The following is a 21,202-nucleotide window of genomic DNA, read 5'->3' as shown; positions in this document are numbered from 1 at the left end:
TTACACCCATTCTTTCTCTGCTAAGGTCTGGTCTCTTATCTGTCCACTTCTTGGTCTCCCATTACAATGCAGAAATACTTTTCATTAAACACTACTCCCAGCCCTCTTGCTGGTGTTTTGGAATATGGCAATGTAACCAAGAGGATTTATTTTCAATGTACAAAAATGCACCCTTTGTGGTAACATTGCCATAGGTTATACATACACGTTTCAAAACATTTACGTAGGAACTCTTACACCAGAAGAGCAGCTGAGAACAGTATCTGTTAAGCCATCAACTATGAAATTACAGTTTTTAATTATGTTTTACCCCCTCTCTCTTAAAAAGGTGAATGCAAGAAGAGCTGCTCTGGGGAGGGAGATCTAGAACTGAAATGTCTGACAACAGTGCACAGTGGCCTGGTTCTCCCCAGAGATGAAGCTGTGGGCCTCTTGGAGTGGCTCTACGGTCAATATGGGTCTTAGCTCTACGGTCAAGGCCAAGGCAAGGGTAAAAAGTAAAGTCATTTAGAAAATAACAACGGAAGAGCTTAAATTCTGACCTGAACTTCAAAGTCAAGGGGTAGTAAGTACAGTCAGCCCTCCACATCTGTAAAGCTCTGTATCCAGATTCAATCATCCAGTACAAAACTATGGTTTTAGATCTGCAGAACCACATGAAGTTGGATGTAGTAGCGTGTGAGCACCTCCAGAAGCAAATATGAATAAATTAATAAAATATTAAAAAACAAAAACAAACAAAAGAATAATTGATGAAGCATCAAAAACTAACATGTAATACATTTATTTTCAAATGAATAAATACATATTACAAAGTTAAAAAAAAACTGTATGAGAACAAAACCAAACCAAAAAAACCAAAAAACCAAAACCAAAACCAAAACCAAAAACCAGAAGCGAAGTAGTACATGGATGGAACATGTACACTTTTCTTTGTTATCCCCTCAAAAACACAGTGGCCCCAATTTCCACAGCATTATGGAATTTTCTATAAAAGTCTGGAGAATTTGGGGATTTGGGTATTCAAGACAGGCCCTATACCAGTCGGCCATAGACACCTACGGAAAACTGCCCAGAAAGAGATTCACTGACACTAAACGTGGTTCCAGAGTACAGCTTTTCAGATTTGTCCTCACCCCCTGAGGTACCCTGTTAGTGTGCCTGTTTCACAGAGAAGCACATCCTAAGAAGCGGAGAGAGGCGGGCCTTGCATATGGAAGTGACTCAGAGAATAGACAGTAAGTGAAAAATATTTGAAACATATTTTTCTCCAGGCTGACAAATGGATTTATAGAAGAATTATGAAATTAAAACAGGCTGCACTGCAAGGTGTAACTCTTCCCACTATTCTAAAAGAAGAGGGAGAAAAATAGAAGACAGAGGCAAAAAGAGGCATTAGATTCATCCTTCCTCCCCAGGGACAGGAGGATGCAGAGTAGCAGTTCCTGTTCAAGAGGCTGCAGATTAGCGCTAATTACTATGGAAATGTGACTGTGTGTGATAGAGGTAGAGGTCAGGAAACAAGAAGCAGCTTTCATACTAATTACAGCGAGGAAGCCTATTTTTCTACACATTACCTATTAGACTAGTTCTTCTGACCTTTGAAAACTATGTGTGAAACCGACAGCAGTGTCCTGATAAAACGTGCATCATCACCAGAGGACACTGCAAAGGGCAGGAACCAGATTGTGCTCATCATCTGAGCTACCTCAGTCTTTAGGGTACTTCTCCCTTGACTTTCACTTTTTACAACAGAAGGACTTTTCCAGGGAGGGGGTTGTACACGCTAAGCACATGCCCTACCACTAAGCTACATTCCAGCTCCAGGAAATTATGTCTAAGAAAGAATATTTCCAACACATCTTGCTTCCTGAATTTAGTCTACTTAAAGCACAAATCCTATTGTCATGGCATTTCTGCCCCTCCTTCAGGAGGCACCGAATCTAAAGGATTCAGGGAAAGGTGAGCTCAAGGGATGCAAGAAGGAATGTTGAGAAAAGGAGCGAGAGACCACTGTCTGGGATAGCTGGTCACGTCAGTAAGAACACAGGAAGACTAAGACCATACTCCTTACAGTGGGTGAGCAGTTCAGCGCTGGGTTCCGGTAGAGTTCTGGTAATCTCTTACTTTCAGGAAGCAGGAGCACCGAGAAAGCCACAGCGACAATGACAATGCGATGGACAAGTTAAAAGTGGCAGTGGGAGCAGAAAGTGATGAAGAAGTAACGGGGAACATGCTTGCTGGGTTGCTCCTCATGGCTTTCTCAGCATGTTTTTTACAGTACCCAGGACCAGCAGTCTAGGAGTGGAACCATCCACAGGGATTTGGGCCCTTCTATATTAATCATCAGCCAAGAAATGTCCAAGAATTGGCTTTTCCATAGTTCAATCTGGTGGAGTCATTTCCTTCAGTTGACGGTCTATCCTCTCAGATGACTCTAGTTTGTGTCAAGATGACATAAATCTAGCTAGCACAGTCCAGAAGCAAGAACAGCCTGGTCATGAGCCTGAAAAAAGGCCATGGTTCTGACCATCCTTAAGTGGGAAGGAGCCATGACATAAAGAAGAGAGGCAGGGAGCCCAGGCCCAAGGAGGGAAGGATTTGGGACTTTATCCCAAAATCAAGGAGAAGACCTAGAGCTATGGCTTTTTAGTAAGGGAACAGAGTATAGTGTGAGTATGAGGTTGCAGCGCTTCCTCTGAAAAGGTCTATTAGCAGAATTCTAAATGATGTGCAGGGACTAGCTGTTGGGAGCAGGCTATATAAACGGTAGGAACCAGTATGTGATCACACAAAGGCAAACTCTCCATGAGGACATGCAAAGACACGGTTTCAACTGAAGAGTAGGAGAGGAGGCATTAGAGTGGGTTGAGAATTTTCCATGAATTAATTTCCAAAGGCTACATGGATCCTTAAAATAAAGGGGATAGATATTGGAGTTTTGGGTTCAAATTCAAATCTCCTATGTTTCTCATGAGGTCTTAGCAGGTCTCTGGTGTCCACACTTAGCCAAGTGTATACCATACAGATGAAGAGGTTGGCAGTGCGGTTTAGAAATCTTGCAGTGAGGAGGGCAGGCACAGAGGGGCTGGGTAGCATCATGTAGACATAGATAGCTATCTAGGTGAGAAGTCAGGATGGGATGGCTAAGGTGGGGAGCCAAGGGGAGGGGATGTGCCTGAGAAAGGTCCAGGAAGACTGTAAGCAACTGGGGCTAGGAAGGAGTCTTGCATGAAGGAATGCTCATAGTAGTTTTGTGTACAGGTCTGATAACGGTAGGAGTTGCAGGAATGACTTGCACACTAAGTCAGATGCAGAAGTGGTGGTGGTCAACAAGATAGTGGGTGGGTAGAATACTGCTTGCAGCAGGCTGCTAGTTAAAAGGGAAGCTCTAGTGTGCTAATTAAAGTGGGAGGGGGGCTCTAGGCTACTGTTCACTACTGGGGCTTTCCTTCCTCCCCACGTCAAGCTCAGGGCCAATAAACAGACAGTGAAAGCCTCACTATGTCCTTCTGTTTTCAACCTGGATGTGCAACACAGTGCTGCAACAGCTCTATCTGTTCTGTCAAGAGAAAGGATCAGACCTTCCATACTCCACACTACCTGCGTGCTCAGTAACAACCTGCTAAACCAATAAAAGATGACTGGATAGTACTGGGATACGTGAATGTGCCTGCCTCCAATCTGTCTGGAGGGAAATACTGCCTCATTTAATTTTGTATTTTATTTATTCAAAGGTAAAGATAATTTTAGATGAGACCATTCTGCTTACAGAAGTGGCTTTTGGTAGAACAGGATGATTCTTAGCCATTGGATGTAGGGGGGAGAAAATAATGTAAGGAAAATGGTGGTTTGGATAGCCCCCCCAAAAAAAGTCATTAAATGAGCATTGTAAAGAGTAATGTTCACCAACTATAATAAATTGATAATATAAACAACTGAATAAACAAGGCCAAAGGGAGGATTAAACACATTTCAAAAATTACCCCAGGAACAAAAGACTGAATGTAAGGGTAATACATTAACACCATGGAATGTGGCAGCAGCCATTTATTAAATAAAACAAATAATTACCCTGAGAACAGATCAATCAAGTCAATGAGAACTGATGAACACTAACAAGCAAATTAATAACACCAACACATAAAAGGCATAATTAGAGAAAGAAAAGTGAGAGGGTAGGGAGAGCTGGAGATGACGCTAACACTGAGAGAGCCCAAGTCAATGCCAATTGCATATACACTAAGGTCCTGCAAGATTATACCAAAGCTCCACAATACTATGGTCTACTGTGGCCGCTGTGATGATGTCACTGTCCTAACACACGTTACTCCCATAATTGTGCTGGTGCTAGTGTGAATGGCACTGTACTGCCAATAGTATCAAAGTATAGCACACATAATTATGGATAGTGCATGGTACTTGATAACAACAAACCATCATGTCATTGGCTTGCATATTTACGACTTTGTGCTTTTAATAATTGTTGAGTGTCCTCATAAAGAGAAAAAAAACCATCTAACACTGGCTGCAGCCTCCTCCATCTGGATTTCACCAGCTCTCTTAACTGCAACAGGTTACAATGGGTCACTGTCCTGGAGCACTCTGGACTTCTCAATGCGCACTGTGGTATTAGCAAGACCTACCTCTCAAGACTTAGACCTGCTACCAGTGACATCGGTGGTCACACCTGTCCTCTCTGCTCTCATCTCTTTTAACCAGTAAATTCCTACTAATCCTCTATGGCTTGAGTCAGCTAACCTCAATTCCCTTTCAAGTTGAACTATGCTGTCCTTTCTGTTTCTGTAACAGCCAGTTCATTCCTTTACCGATTGAATGCAACTGTATGTTGAACATATCAGTCTATACACTGATCTTACTGTAAGCATCTCTGGGGCAAAGAGTAAGTACTACTTATCTCAGTGTCCTCAGCAGGGAGCAAAGTCAAGCCAATGGGAGGCACCTAATAGCTTGTAAATGAAGAGTTAAGTGTCATAATGAAGCTATAAATCACAATGGCAGAGTTCTATTTTTAGACTGAAAAAGAAATAAACAAACATTTGGTACAGAAGATGGTTCAGGAGATTAACTGAGTTGCTTAAACGGCCATTGATTATGTCACATTTCAAAAACCTAAGAGGTGGCCTACCACTATTAGTGAAAATTATACAGTCATTAATTTGCATGTAAGGGCATCCTCCTGTATCTTCAGTTCCAGAACGTTCCACACATGCATACCTAATTCCATCAATACTTGAACTTATGTTCCTTATATGAAATGGCACAGTATGTCATAGGTATTATAAGTACAACTGCCTACATACTTTAATCACTCCAAGATGGCTCCTAATACCTAATACAATGTAAATGCTGAGGAAATATAGTTGTTGTGTCCTCTAGGCCAGTGGTTCTCAACCATCCTAGTACTGCAACACTGTAATATAGATCCTTATGCTGTGGTGACTCCAAAACATAAAGTTATTTTTGTTGCTACTTCATAACTGTAATTTTGCTACTGTTATGAATTTTGATGTAAATATCTCTGTTTTCTGATGGTCTTAGTCAACCCCTGTGAAAAGGTCATTTGACATCAAAAGAGGTGGGGCTGGAAAGATAGCTCAGGGGTTAAGAGCACTGGCTGCTCTTCCAGAGGATCCCAGTACAATTCTCAGCACCCACACAGCAGCTCAGTCTATCTGTAGCTCCAGTTCCAGGGGATCTGATGGGCTCATACAGACATACATGCAGGCATCACTAATGAACATAAAGTAAAAATAAATTAAAAAAAAAATAATAATACGACGACGACACCAACATCAAAAGGAATCACCACCCACAGGTTGAGAACTGCTGCTTTAAATAATAATAATGTTAAATATATGTTTAATAATAATGTTGTTATAGATATAAACATATATATGTTTACTATATATAAACATATAAATATGCTTAATAATAATGTTAAATAAATATGATAAATATAATCAAGACTGTCTCATTCATAGTACTCAATTATAATACTGGAAACAGTATGTAAAACCAAATTCAAAAGCTTGAGTCATGATTTCATTTCTCTTCAATTCTGAATGTCCACAAAGCAATGCAGATAGTAAGATGCCACAATTAATAACAGTTTTAACACGATCATGGCAACGCTTGTTCTGCTTCTTAAAATAAGCAAGGGAGACCCTGTTGCAGGACCCTAATGCAGGCATTCTGATTACTGATCAGACAACAGTCAGACGACTGGCCATTTCGCAGCATTCCTAAGAGACAGGGGAGGGGCTATTTTTATTTCTTTTTTTGGTTTTTCAAGACAGGGTTTCTCTGTGTAGCCTTGGCTGGTCTGGACTCGCTTTTGTAGACCAGCCTGCCTGTGCCTCCCAGAGTCCTGGGATTACAGGCATGCACCAACATACCAGATTGGGAAGGAACTAATTTTGAATTCTATAGGGTACTATAAAAGTTGCTTATCCCAAGCAAGTTTTATTTTTATGGTACATAATACTGGCAGGGTTCTCAGGTTTAGGGTACATGATAATTGGAGAAAGTGGCAAGCAGATTCCTATGGCAAACAGATCTGGTGTGAGGCACAGACTACTCAGTGAGGGCCTAGCAGCGTAGAGTTGCTTATGTTGTAGCTCATTTTCCATTTCCTATTAGGTTTTCTTGTTTACAGCTATAGACTTGGGACACTATTGGTGTTCTGGCTCCTCAGTCACTTTCAGTTTGAAGTTTAGAAATCAAAAGGGGATGTTTCAGCCATTAATGGCTAGGCTGACAACCAAAAGTGGAAATGAAAGGGTCCTTAAGAGGCTGTCTAGTCCAATGACTTACTTTTATCATTATGAAAACTGAATCTTAAGAGGGCGAGTAACTCCAAGGTTACATATTGTGGGAGGGCTGCAACCTGTGTTTTATGCAACCTGTTCCCAGAGGTGCCCTAGAGTGTGGTGAACCTCCATTTAGTCCCAGTTTCTGTTTATTCAGACCACTTTTATTCTTGAGACAAAACATCCTCTAGACTGTGAGGAATACCCCAAGTACTTACTTTTATATCTCCTGTGTTCCATCAATAGCAAGTACTTAGTACTGGGTATTTGTGGAAATTCCCATCAGGAAGTTTAGTGTTTATGTCCTTTTCCCTCCAAATCCAACATCATCAAGTAAAACCATGTTTCATTTAGCCATATGTTTAGTGGGTCTGAGCTCACTGGTACAACCTATGTGCTGCTCTCAAGTTGACAGGACAAATGTATTTCCTCGGCAGGTTTCTCAAATATGAACTAATGTTGGAGAGGTTTGGTGTATCTGTCCAAGGACTAAGGTTGTGAACAGCCTGCCCTTGACAGGACCTGGCATCCAGCCTATAGCCTAGCCAGTCAGTCACCTAAGGGCATCATGTTGACAATATCTGAAGTGATGAACAGTGAAGAATAGCTTATTAAATAATCGGAACACTTGGGAAATAAATGTAAATAAGCAACCCATTACAAAAAAGAGTTGACGATTATCAGATTCTTGTTCTCAGAAGTATGGCTCAACCTCAGAGGATTTAGGTAATTGTTCAATAAGACACCAAATCTCAAAATATCCCTGAAGGCTCTACAGAAGTTTCAAAGAAGCAGAAACTGTGAAGGTAGAGGTTCTGGTTTTGGCTTTTTTTTTTTTTTTTTTAACAGGGTTTCTCTATGTATCCCTTGCTGTCTTGGAACTTGCTCTGTAGTCCATGCTGGCCTTGAACTAAGAGATCTGCTTCAAAAGTGCTGGGATTAAAGGCATCTGCCAAGCCGGGCGTGGTGGTGCATGCCTTTAATCCCAGCACTCAGGAGGCAGAGGCAGGCGGATCACTGTGAGTTCAAGGCCAGCCTGGACAGCCAAGGCTACACAGAGAAACCCTGTCTCAAAAAAAAAAAAAAAAAAAGGGCATCTGCCACCACCACTCTGCAGGCAAATATAGGGGGATTCGACTCCCCAGTAGGGGGATGGGCAAGGCATGGAAAAAATGAGCTGAGTTTAAAATGTAAGTTTTGTTGCATGAAAGTAAGGTACACATATGGTACCTCATAACATGTAAAAAGTTTTGTGTGTTTATGTATAACTTAAAATAAATTTAAGCTTTAAATCTTTTTGGAAGAATTGATGCTTTTGTCTGGGAAGATCTCTGTTTCGCAGGGCAGGATAAAGTAACAACAACTCAGGTTTTAAAGCGTAGCAACTCCTTTTACCTTGAACGTGTACTCCCTTTACACAATCCTCTAATTAGAATGCATCTGGTACTTAGAACCGCGAAATAAAACACCCGTGAAAATGAAAGGGGTCTCTAGAGCAAGCCTTCAGCTTTGTGGCCACGTGGTCTGGACCTACTCTTTCCACTCTTGTAGTCTCAAGGCAAAGTCTCATGTATGTCACATGCTTGCTTGTCCTAACTTCTCACTTGTTGGCTTTAAGTCAATCATTTAGTAGCGCTGAAACAAGACACTGACCGAGGGTCCTAAAGCACCTACTTGGTTGTCAGTCGGTTCAGGGAAGATGTCCCTCGACTCAAAGGGCAAGCCCTTGGCTCCACCTCTCCCGCAGTTTGAGGGTCACACCTGGGGGTGGGCAGTTGCACACGTGCGCTGTAGGGCAGTGGAGTCTGTCCCTATCCTAGGCTGTGGGCAACTGCTCCGGGACCCCTGGAGACAGAGCTGAGTACCCGATTCCCGGCCCTCCTACCCCGGGTCACCTGTAATTGTAGGCGCTGAAATGCTTGCTCTCTCTCAGCATCGCCCGGTACAGATCTAAAACTTGTGCGCGGCTGGAAGCTGCCATGTTGGAAGCAAACAAACAAACAAAAAACCAGTAACAAAACCAAACAGGTCCTTCTTCGTTGAGGTCCCAAGCTTAACTGAACGCAAATGTCAAATGATGCAAAAAAGCACGCAGGAAAGCTGAAGCAGCGGCTCGGCCTGGCTCGCGGCCTGGGGAGGGTCCCGCGCACGAGGAGGCGGAGCAGGCAGGGCGGCGGGCAGCTAAGGGGAGGCACCCGCGTTCCTCACAGGCTGCCCCAGCGGCCGGAGGACAGGCCGTCCGGGCCCAGGCACGCTCCTCAGGGGACAGTCACAGGCTCGAACTCCGCGGCTTGCCGTCTGCTCAGCCAAGCACCCTTCCGAACCGCCCGGGGGCGTGGCCGAGACCCTGGCGTCTCCGGACACCACGCCCCCTACACCTGCCCAAGGCCTTGTTGCCCGGGTTACGAAGCTCGCCTCCGCCCCGCCCCTGACCTGCGCGGCTGTCTTTGGCGCTGCCTGTCCCGCTGTGTGTAACTGCGAGGGTGACTTTGTTTTGGCAGGACCCGGTTGGCAGTCTGAGTTTATGCGTGTCGTTTTGGTTTCGGGGAGAAGCCCCAGAGGTGAAGAGTTGACTAGTTGGCGACTTCCTGGAGCACCGGCTTTTCTCTGGGCGAGCGGCGCAGGGACCTCGGGCCCGGGCCTCTTCCCGTCAAGATGGCGGCGCCCAGCGCTCACGGTGTCTGAGTACAGGGAGGTTAAGCTCAGTGGCTGCAGAGCGAGCGTGTAGCCGCGCTGCGAACTTCGAAACGCCCGCGTCTCGGTTTCCCCGGCGAACGCTGGGTGAGTGCTGGCCTGACTGAAGTGGAGAGGTGTCAGGTCGCCGCTTGTTCCGCACTTTGCATTTGGCTGGGACTTCCTCCCATTTCCGGGATCTTCATTGAGGGTCTAGGTTTTTTACTGTTTATTTTTTCTTATCTTTTTTTCTTTTGAGTCAAGATCTCATCTTTTAGTGTAGACTGCCCTTGAGTTCATGGCCACAGGATTCTGAGTGTTGGCATTACGGGCATGGGACACCATGTCGTTCTTTTTTACCTCTTAAAAAAAAAAGCACAGCTTTGAAGTGCATAAAACCTGTCAGTATCCATTAGGGAACCCTTGGGACGTTAGGGATTTCCGATGCATCACTTCAGACCCCAGGCAGAAAGAATTTTTTTTTTTCCCCACAGAATTCAGCTTTTACGGACCATCTTCCTGAAGTAGTTACGTTTCTTGTTCTGGTCCTTGATGTTAGGACCGTTAGAAGACTTAGCTAATTCTAGTTACGGTGTCTGGGAAGCACCAATGTTAGTCTCGGAATCTTGTTTTATATTAAAGACGATGCAATGAACCATTCCCTTCATATTCCTCGCCCCCAAACACAGCAAAGAGTAATTTTAACGATAAGACTAAAATTACCATGTGCTGTCATCTGTTTTGGTGTATCCAGTTTTGAAACGATGTATTAACTATGGAAGCAGCTTCCATTTTTCAGGAATATTAATGCACGACATAATTTCTTCAGTGTGTTTACAACCTGTTGTCCCTGAATTTAAATACACCCACTAGTCATGATGTAGTGGCATTTAAAGATATTGACGACACAGTGCTTTTATAAAAATACTCTTAAGCCCCTTGTCTTTTTTGCCTTAATATAAATAGGTTTAAATTTTTTAATTTAATTTTTTTTTGAAGAAACAATAACAGAACTTGCCTCACTATTGCTCCCTTGCTGTTTCTCAGGTCATTGACTCAGGTTTAACGAGGCCCGTTAATGTTTTGAGTTTATCTTTGTAATTTCTTAAATGGCTGATGACTATAAGGTAGATTTTTCACCTTGTTAGGAGCAAGCAGAGCTCTGCTCTCTTGAGGTTAATAAACTATTGATGACTATTGATATAGAATATTGGGCACCAGGAAAAACTACACATTGCAAATTGCAGATGGGCAAAATTACCAGAATAAGAAGGAAAGGTGTGCTGGGCGTGGTGGCGCACGCCTTTAATCCCAGCACTCGGGAGGCAGAAGCAGGCAGATCACTGTGAGTTCGAGGCCAGCCTGGTATACAAAGCGAGTCCAGGACAGCCAAGGCTACACAGAGAAACCCTGTCTCGAAAAAAACCAAAAAAAAAAAAAAAAAAAAAAAAAAAGGAAGGAAAGATGTTTAAATTGTTCCTATTTGTCAAAAAAGAGTGGGGGTACACTTTTAGTGTATTTTACTCTCATCTGGAAAGTAAAATTAGGATACTTACTGCATGCAGTTTATGCCTAATTACAAAGGAATTAGTTACTAATGTGTACAATAATGTATATAAATGTCTTATCTTTGTTGTGATCGAATGCAGGTTACAGAATATGCAAAGTTAAATAGGTTGGGTAGTAGACCTGTTACTTCAGGGAGTGGTTGAAATTAGGAGACTGATGGCTTCTTAGTGTTAGGTGAAATTTGTCAGGATTTGGACTGGATACCACCAATGGACATAACAGACTAATCGGTTGTAGGATTTAATCATAGTAATTAAACATTATTCCAGAGGTCCTATGGCCAGTTCAATAACCAAGTTGCAAGCTAGTGACTGGCTGATTATGCTGCTGCCAATGACATTTTCAGTGCTGTTTCCGATTTCTGTAAATGCTTTCAGAGCACACAGTTGTTAGAATTCAAGGACTTACAATGCTTGGTTTTGGATTTGTTGCCTGATTCTCATGCTATTTTGTTTTTCTTTGTTTAAATTAACTGTTGTAATAACATTAGTTAATGCTATTCCATGGATCCGCCCCCACTGTCCTGTCTTTCATCTTTTTCAGCCCCCTCCCTTTTCCTCTAGTGAGAATTGTGATTTCTTTAAAAACACAGAAGTATTATAAGGTTATGTTTTTGTTTTAATCTCAGGTGTGGGGATGTGGGAATGCTTCACAGTAGCTGGCTATGATTTGCCTCTTACTCTGGCAGGTGTGCGATTTTTACTGTTGCAGATAGTTCCTGAGACTGTGTTACATTTGGAATGCTGAGCTTTTTTCAGAGGGTGTATAAATGCCAGGGCCCCTGAGAAGCTGGCTAGGATGTTGGTGGGTTATTGGTTGTTGTTGCTCGTTGTTGGCTGCTGTTGGTGATGGTGTGTGAAGTACTTGTGTGCAAAGAAGAAACAAGAAGGGATTAGATGTCTTGACTGATCCAACTTGCTCCAAGGAGCTCAATGTCCCTAGTCAGCAGGAGGTGGTCTAAAGATAACGTCACCCCCCTGCTGACCCCCGACTTTATTCAGAGATCTCTTAACTTTTCTTTCTCATTTTTCCTCTAGCATCTAGTTTTAGGGGGATGAAAGGGTGGAAGAAGAGTGGAGAAAGGAAGAAAGAAGAACCCACAAAGTAGCAAAGGTTGGCTACACTTCTGACCTCTCCTCTCCTGTCCTCTCCTCTTCTTCCCTCCCCTCCCTTTCCCTCCATTCCCCTTCCCTTCTTCCTTCCCTTCCTCTTTTTCTATCTCTTTTCTTCCTCCTCCTCCTCCTTCTCCTTCTCCTTCTTTTCCCCTCCTCCTCCACCTCCTCCTTCTTCTTTGACAGGATTTCTCTGTGTAGTCCTGGCTGTCTGGAACTCACTCTATAGGCCAGTGATTTTCTTTTTTTCTTTTAAATGCAACAGTTCTACAGAGATTGTACAGAAGCTGAGACTGGACCTTACTGATGTGTTCTGTCATTCTACTCTAGAACAAAGTTGTTTTTTTTTTTTAGATAATAATTATTAACAAATTAGTACCTATCTACTGTCACTAGTCCTCCAAATATAAGTATTTCCTTTAGTAGTTATGAATACCATAATTCCTGTCAGTAAATATTTTTTGCTTTTTGAGAATTTTCTCTTACTGTAAGCCATGGAAAGCCATTTGCTGTCTTTACAATTAGACCCAACATTGATGTATCAAGAAATCTCATACTGTAGAATCACCTTACATGGAATTACTGTATTTCGTTTTGTTAGACTATGGACCTGCCCCTTTAGGATGCAGAGTCAGGTGAGCCCACCCCCAGCTCTTTCTTTGAGACTGAGAGTTAAGGATCCATGTTGTTTTGTGCCTTCACAGCCTCTAATTTCTGGTCCTTCCTAGTACCTGTCTTCTCCATATTCCTTGTCACTTAGGCTGTCCTTGACAAGACACCCTTCTGGAATGGCAGAAGCCACAGAGTTCCTCTTCGTGCAGGATTTCTCTGAAGGTGTTTCTCTGGGCCTCCCCATCATCCCGTCTGTGATGACTATTTCTCCTTTACTTTAAGCTTGATGAAGTACCTCGGCAGGTTCTAAAGGGAAGCCTTTCTTTCCTTTAAGGTCTGTGGTATGATGGCTGTCCCTTTTTAGTGCTCTCCTGTTAAGGCCTGGTCATGGTGTCCTTTCCTTGTCCTAATAAAATTCATTTCTGAATGGTAACTTCAAGTCAGCCCCTTTCCTGAGCCAGTTGCAAGCATGTTTTTTTAACCTGCAAGCATAGCTAGATCTTTGCAATATATTTTCTTCAGTTGTTTGTTTGGTTCTGGTGTGCTCTCCGCGGTTTCCCCGCCCCCGCCCCCACCCCCAACCCCCCACCCCTGGCCCAAAGTCTTACTATGTAGTCTTGCTGGTTTGGATTGCACTATGTTGAACATGTGTAAAAGTATCTTTTACTCTCCTGAAGTAACTGTCTTGGAGGCTTACTGCCTCTGTCTGCTAACCTAGGCCTAGTCCTTGAAACTTTTAGCCTCTGAACAATCTAGGCCTACAGTGTTTTCAGCTGAATAAGCTCACCCTTTCTAGCTGTTTCTAAACTCTGATTGGCTGGTTTTCAACTCAGCTGTTCTGGCTCAAACTCCTCTCCAAGCTGATGATTCAAACTGGCTTCTTTTAAGCTTCTGACTGAATTGCTCTGCTTGGCCTCAAACTAACTCTAGCAATATGTTCTATTTTGCTCCTTTTCATTCTCTGGCTCATTGTTTCTAAACATGTGTCTTGTTTGTTCTCTCTTCAACCTGTCTGTAAAACTCTCCTAGTAAAACTGCCTCTGGATTCCAGGAACTGAACTGCCATGAACTCAGCTCCCCTGAGCTGCCTCTCAACTCACTGACTCAACCGAACTGCCCGAACAGAACTGACTAGAACTCAGAGATCCGCATGCCTCTAGTAGACAGGGGAAGAAAACAACTTAGTGTAAAAAAGAATAAACACCACTAAAGTAAAGCTGGTATGGGGCTAACCCCTTCTGTAGACTGACAGAGGAACCCTACTCTCATCTTCAGCTATTTTAAATCACAGAAAGATGTCTACATAAATTGTGTCAAGCCTGCGTCCATACCTTAAACAAGAGCTACAACTGAAAACTTCCCACTTTCACACTCGTTTTCCACTTGTCTTCTATGATGCCTTCTTCCCTTAGGTCAGGGTCCTAGTTGAGCTAGGTGCGGTGGTGCATACCCTAATTCAGCACACAGGAGATAGAGACAGGAGGGCCTTTGCATGTTTGGGGAAGGTGTGTTTGTAGAGGAATTGTAATTCAGAATGTGGCTGCTTTGCAGGAGATCACATCTGAAGACCTTCTAAGTCTGTGTGATCTGGCTAGACTCCAGAGAGACAGAGGCAAGGAGATCTCTAAAGTCAAGGTCAGCCTGGTATGGAGCAAGTTTCAGGTAGAGAAAAGGGTAGGTTCAGGTGTAGTGGGTACATGCTTTAATCCCAGCACTTCCCGGTTGTGCCTGTCAGTTGGTTGTTTTCAGAGAACACTTGAGATTTGCAGAGCTGACTTTGTTGATATTTGTCAGTCATTGGAGAAATACTACCTTCAGGTCTTAGTGTACCTGAAACTTAGTTCTCTGTATTATTTCTACTACTGTGGATCAAACCCTGGCACCTGGGTATTCAAGGCAAGTATGTGCTCTACCACTGAGTTACACCTTTAGCCTGTGGATCTGTGATATTAATAACTGATTTCTCAGTAGGATAATATGTCTTTGAAATTATACTGGAGGCTCTGATTAACCGGAGAGTTCATACATAGAGTTCCTGATGTCTTTGACATCATAGTGAATGTGATTTAATATTTCATAACGTATTAACCAAAACATTTATTTGCTGAGTACAATGGAAGTAATTTAGCTTGGTAAACTTGTTAATGCATGTGCACTTGTTAGCTTAAATTAACTAATAACATTTAAGAAGATGAACCTGCCTGCTTTTTGTGAAATGAATTACTGTAATACTAGCAGACAGTAGTACAGAGTTAGCCTTAGTTAATGAGCATAACTTTATTGGGAAAATGATCTTTGTAATAATTCTTGGAGGAAAGTAAGTTAAGAAGTAGTGCTCTGGGAGAAAGCTTAGCATGTAGCATACTCTGTTCCTGAAGTTTCTGAGACACATCCCTGTGTCAGCTGCCTGTCACTGAAACAGTATATATGAAACAATCTAATGAAAAAGAGGAAAGGTTTATTTTGCTTCATGACTTTGCTTTAAGTCTATGGAGGCATATCATAGTGTGAGTGTCTTATGGTTACTGTTGCTATGATGAAACAACATGACCAAAGCAACTTGGGGAGGAAAGGGCTTATTTTTGGCTTATGCTTCCACCCCATCACTGCTCATCATTAAAGGAAACCAGGGCAGGAAGTCAAACAGGGCAGCATCCTGGAGGCAGGAGCTGAAGCAGAGGCTGTGGAGGAGTGCTGGTCACCCAAGACTGCCAGCCCAGGAATGGCACCATTCACAATGGGCTGGGTCCTTCCACATCAATCACTAGTTAAGTAAATGCCCTTGAGGATTGCCTAAAGGAGGATCTTGTGGAGGCATTTTCTCAGTTGAGACACCCCTCCCCCTCTTGGTGACTCTAACTTGTGTCAAGTTGACATAAAATTAGTACAGTGAGTGAGCACAAGGTGGAATATAAAAACTAGAGAGGATGGAGATGACTTGGTATCCCATGGTCCCCTTTAGAAACATCCTGATGACCTAAAACCTCCCACTAACCTACGCTTTGTGGTTCAGTCACCTCCCAATAGTGTCTACTGAGGACCAAGCCTTTTAGCACACTGGCCTCTGGGGGACATTACAGATCCAAACTATGGCAGTCAGAACTATCTGTGTCTAATCTCCCAGGCATTTAAAACAAGTGCCTTCCCCTGAGCACCCACAGCATCAAGTGCTTTACACATCCCATTTGCATGGGCTTCTGGGTGCCCTGAGAGCTGAGTGTGAAGGTGGCTTTGCCTTACATAGCTGGATTTGCAGAGCCTCTTGCAATCCTGTGTGAGTGAAATTTTCATTGCTGTGATAATAACTAGGGCCAACAGCTGCAGGGGGAGCAAGTGTCTATTGTAGACCATCATCCCAGAAAGCCAGGACAGAAACTTAAGACAGGAATCTAAAGGCAGGAACTGATCCAGGAGTGCTGCTTACTAGCTGCTTACAACGTTTTTTATACATTCCTGGACAACCTGCCAAGGGGTGAGCTAGGCTCTTCACACCAGTCATTAATCAAGAATATGCCAGACAGACTTCCTACAGGCTTCTGAAGTTGAAAAAAAAAAAACCAACCAGGACAAGCTGGGTGTGTGTGTGTGTGTGTGTGTGTGTGTGTGTGTGTGTGTGTGTGTGTGTTCTGACTCAGAGCCTTGTGTAGCACTCTTCAAAGTGCTTAAATTGAGTTCAATCCAGCTTTTTTGGCATTTTATTTTTTTATTTTGAGACCAGGTGTCTGTTGAGTTGCCCAGGCCGGCCTGGAAATTACTCTATAATGCAGGAAGAGACCTTGGATATAGGATCATCTTGTCTCAGCCTTCAGATTGTCTGAGATTACAGGCCTTCACTACCAGGCGGGCTGTCCCAACATTTTATTTTATTTTATATTATGTTATTTTATTATTATATATATTATTTATATATTTATATATTAGTATTTTATTTATTTATTTATTGGTTTTTTGAGACGGGGTCTCTCTGTGTGTCCTAGACTCACTTTGTAGACCAGGCTGGCTTTTTAACTCACAGCAATCCACCTGCCTCTGCCTTCCAAGTGCTGGGATTAAAGGGGTGCACCACCACCGCCCGGCCTATCCCAACATTTTTAAGCCCCCAAGTAAACAGTTTTGATTGGCTATTTAGAAGCTTGCCTGGGGCTGCTAGGCCTAGCCAAGCTGACATTTGATGCCCTTCCGCTATGAACCTAGCTGAGAGGAGTTCTCAAATGCTCAGTTGTCATGCTTCCTCATTATCTTGTCCTGTGCCCTTGAGAGCTGTTTGGAAATAAAATGTTTGTTCCAGGGACAGTCCTCAGTGAGATATATATGAATTATTTTCACTACACAATAGACCATCATCGATCCTGTCTCCCTCTGCAACACAGCAGCACCTCAGGCTGTCTCAGATTCCCATCTCTCCCGCACCACTTTGCATTTAGCATTGCATATAGTACGTGATCAGTGGTTGAATGTACTAATCACTCTAAACTCTTATGTGGCTCACCTGTGAAAATTATCAGGTGATCCTGACACACTGTTAGTTGGCTATGAACTTGACAGAGTTTAATGGACCATTGCCTGGGTTCTGAAAAATCATAGTAATTCAACCACACCCTCTCAAGTCACCCACTTCCTCCAGCTTGCCTTCACCTCTTAAAGATTCCCCAGGGCCCTAAACATTGCCACTAGCTGGGGATCAAACCGTAACAGTGCTCAAAATAAAATTGAGTGTTCTTGCTTTAGCTTTGCCAAGTTTTGATTTAGAATTTGCTGCTACATATTTTGAGGTTGCCTCTGCTACTTTGGAAGTTTTAGGGCATTTTCATGTATTTGTTGTTTTACAGAAATCTGCTATTTACTACACATAGACTAGGCTCCTTTCCACTTAAGATGTTTGTACACAAAAAGCCTCTCTCTAGAATAATCATTCGTCTCCCACAGTCTCACTTGATTCAGCATCACTTAGATTAAATGTCATGTCTTGAGTGAGCTGTTCCCTGGTTGTAATATAAATCACACCCTCATGGTTTCAGTACGTCCTCTAACACCTCATTCTTTCCCTTAACTGTATAATTTAAAATTACATGTCTGCATATTGATCAGTTATTGGTGTCACAGAGACTTGTTTAGAATAGTGGTATTTATTGTTAATAAGCAGGAAGCTTTGCAGTGCCGAATCTTTGTGCCTTGGGTGTGAGGAGCATATTAAAGGGGATGGGTAGGCAGATGACTTTGAGAGGAACAGAGGTGACTTGAAGAGGTACACAGAATTTTATGGATAAATGAAAGTTTGATAGATGATTTAAAATAATATATTGCCACAAGATTAATTACAGAGGTATTTGAGAATCAATAATATTGTTGATGTCATGCCAAGGCTGAGCAGACAATTATTGGATGTAAAGCCTTGCAGGCCCAGTGTTGTATAAGGCTGTGGTTCTGACAGTGTCCTGTGATAGATAGCTCTTGTTACCAGGCAAATGGGCCCAGGTCCTGTCCTTAAAAACTTAACAGCTTTATTAATTTTGTTTTTTGTTGAGGCTGCACACAAGCAACATTATTTTGAACCTTTCCATTCTTATTTGAGTTCTCACATCAGTATGTGAATTCCATGAGGAGAGGCCAGTGTCTGTTTTGTTCACTGCATCAGAACGTCTTGTAGATATTCAGGAAGCATTTGGTGAATGAAAGAAAAGAGGCTTCAAGTCTTTAGATTCTGCATTTCTTGTCTTTCTAATAATTTTGGGAAACATGCGATATTTCTCCATGTCATAGAGTTTGTTCACTGGTCCTCGTTGGTCAGGCGTAGATCTTATTGTTTCTGAGTGTACTGATGGGACAGGCATCATGTTAATTCTTTTAGAAGAATACTGCATATTTTAATTACTTTTTATTCTGGTGCTTTATTCTTAAATTTGTGTTATCTTCAAGCTGGCATATTAGCACAGTTTAGTGATTTGGATGGAAGAGTCCCTGGCAAATAAAACTGCAGCTCTGTGTTCACTGGTCATGCTAGAAGCATGGAGACGAGCCTTCGGTAGATGGCTGCTGGACACCTTAGACCTGCATCTGCAATCACGTTTGCCTTTGGAAGTGCAGTCTCATGAATTGTTGACACTGTTTCTGACTCACAGTGGAGGTGCTTTTTAATACATCCTTTATTTCAGCATGCTATAATCTTAGATTGGTATTAGTTTTACCATATCTGGGGAGTGTTGTACATTTCTGTGATAAACACTGTAAAAGTCATATTAAGGAAGAAAACTGGGTTAGAATTGATTTTGTATTTCACAGCTGGGCAGACTTTGTTTTAGGTAATTCACTTAACATTTGGGTGATGACGTTATTCATTTCCTAACTCAAGAGCACTTGCCATCAATGAAAGTGAGTGCCTTTCATGTTGGTACAATGATGTGTACCTCAGCACGTGGTCTTAGAGGCACAGGCATAGTCATGCAGTTTGATCCTGGCATTCTTCTTTTCCTTTCTTTCATTCAGTCTTTTTTGGTTTTTCGAGACAGGGTTTCTCTGTGTAGCCTTGGCTGTCCTTGAGACCATGCTGGCCTCCAACTCACAGAGATCCACCTGCCTCTGCTGGGATTGAAGGCATGTACCACCATGCCCGGCTAGATCCTGGAATTATTTTTAACAGTTACACTGTTAGTCTGCAAAGCTTTGTGTCCAAAGGCCTTCTGAAATCAGGTCTCCACTCTCATAAGGCAAAGCCATAATTTCAAGAACTATGAATTGGTGTCTAAACTGGCATATCTTGTCTTTAATTCTCCGGAGAGCGGCTGCATCCTCCCCATTGCCATGCTCTGCCCAGAGACTTTATTTATTTATTTATTTATTTATTTATTTATTTATTTTTGGTTTTTCGAGACAGGATTTCTCTGTGTAGCCTTGGCCATCCTGGACTCACTTTGTAGACCAGGCTGGCCTCGAACTCACAGCGATCCGCCTGTCTATGCCTCCCGAGTGCTGGGATTAAAGGCGTGCGCCACCACACCCGGCCTTGCCCAGAGACTTTAAAGGTCTTATCCAAGGCCTTTCAATTACCCTAACCTAGATAGGACATCACAGGCGTGCCCAGTGATTTGTTTCCATAGTAGTTCTAAATCTCATCCAGTTGACAATCAAGATTCACCATCACATGATTGCTATTTTTTTAATAGCTTCACCACCATCCTTAGACTAATGCAGATCTCAGTTCTAGTTATTACCTGCTTTATCCCATGCTCCCGAGAGCAGGCTTGATTATGTGGTAGCTGAGTAGATTAGCCTTCCAGGGCATTTAACTGGCATTTTCCTGGGCTTTTCAAAAAACAAACGAAACTGGATTTGGTCCTTTCAACTCTGTTTTTCCTTGAATTAATAGATTCCTCTTTGGTTTGCTGTGTCCTCTTTCTTTACTCCTGGCTCATCTACCGTCCTTTCACAGAAGACATGTCCTTGGTGTCCTTTCACTTGTGCACTTTCCTGGGAAGACTGTTGCTCAGGCCTGGCACTCTGACATACTCTCTGTGGCTTATGAGCCAGACAGTGGCCGCTGCTCACAGCCACAGAGACTTCTCCAAAGAAGTCATGTGTACATGCTGCCAGCTTGTTTCTGCTTTCTGTACCATCTGGGTGCACATTCATGGTCTACCTCACTGCATAGAACACACATCAGCTCCTGTCCAAGGCCATCGAGTGAAGTGTCTCCTTAGCAGAGTTAAGGGGGCAGATACATTTTCCATTCTTCCACTTGAAGAGGGTAGCAGGGGCTCCTTCAAACTTCCTTGAAGGGATCCTTTTTTGTACAAGATAGTATTTGTGTTGAAGAAGTCATTGATGTTCATGTTGCCTTTTTATAAACCCATTTCTCTTCTATTTGAACTAAAACAACATTCCTATAAAAGCTTCTGTTAACCTATTGGTTTAAACAGCTGTATACATCTGTTGGAAAATGAGCTTTTCTTCTGTTAGTCAGTGACACTTATCTGCTAACTGGTGCTCACTTGCAGAGTTTTTGACAAAGATTTTCTACATAAATCTCCATCTCATTTACCATGTCCTCTTTGCTGCTCAATACTCTGTGTGTACCTCCACTGAGTGTTCTCTGAGTACTGCTCAGCGGATGGCACCCCTATACTGTGGAGGCCAGCCTGTGGTACTCTTAGTCTTTCTCTTTATTTCCCCCAGAAGGTTTGCAGTTTACACACAAGGAATGTTATATACGAGTTGAAGGTCGCATTTAGTAAAAATTAAACCAGCCGTATCTCCATTAGTAGCTTACTATACTCTGTCTAGTTTTGCAAGAGGAAATTAATTGTAAACATTCAAGAGGGAAACTCTTCTTTGAAAGATGGCTTTCCAGTGTTTTTTGATTAGTCGTCTAAAGTTTTGCTCTGTGAATTTGAAAGTATTTGACTCACA

General features: G+C 42.6%; 2 protein-coding genes across 6 annotated transcripts in view; one reads left to right on the top strand and one right to left on the bottom strand.

Moving 5' to 3' along the window:
* LYRM4 (LYR motif containing 4) overlaps positions 1 to 9,191 on the bottom strand; it is a 112,111-nt gene extending 102,920 nt beyond the window's left edge. Inside the window, exon 1 of the mRNA XM_084795455.1 lies at positions 8,729 to 9,191. Coding sequence (XP_084651581.1) covers positions 8,729 to 8,814 — 86 coding nt within the window. The 5' untranslated portion in view covers positions 8,815 to 9,191. The remainder of the gene's footprint in view (positions 1 to 8,728) is intronic.
* A 155-nt stretch (positions 9,192 to 9,346) lies between these two features.
* Positions 9,347 to 21,202, top strand: part of FARS2 (phenylalanyl-tRNA synthetase 2, mitochondrial) — a 402,529-nt gene continuing 390,673 nt past the window's right edge. For all 5 annotated transcript variants that reach the window (XM_084795449.1, XM_084795446.1, XM_084795443.1 and 2 more), the window contains exon 1: positions 9,347 to 9,614. The gene's annotated coding sequence lies outside the window, so the exon portion shown is untranslated. The remainder of the gene's footprint in view (positions 9,615 to 21,202) is intronic.

This window comes from Acomys minous, assembly GCF_964271855.1.
Source record: "Acomys minous genome assembly, chromosome: 9".
NCBI classification, from domain to species: domain Eukaryota; kingdom Metazoa; phylum Chordata; class Mammalia; order Rodentia; family Muridae; genus Acomys; species Acomys minous.
This window is presented reverse-complemented; position numbering and strand designations above follow the sequence as displayed.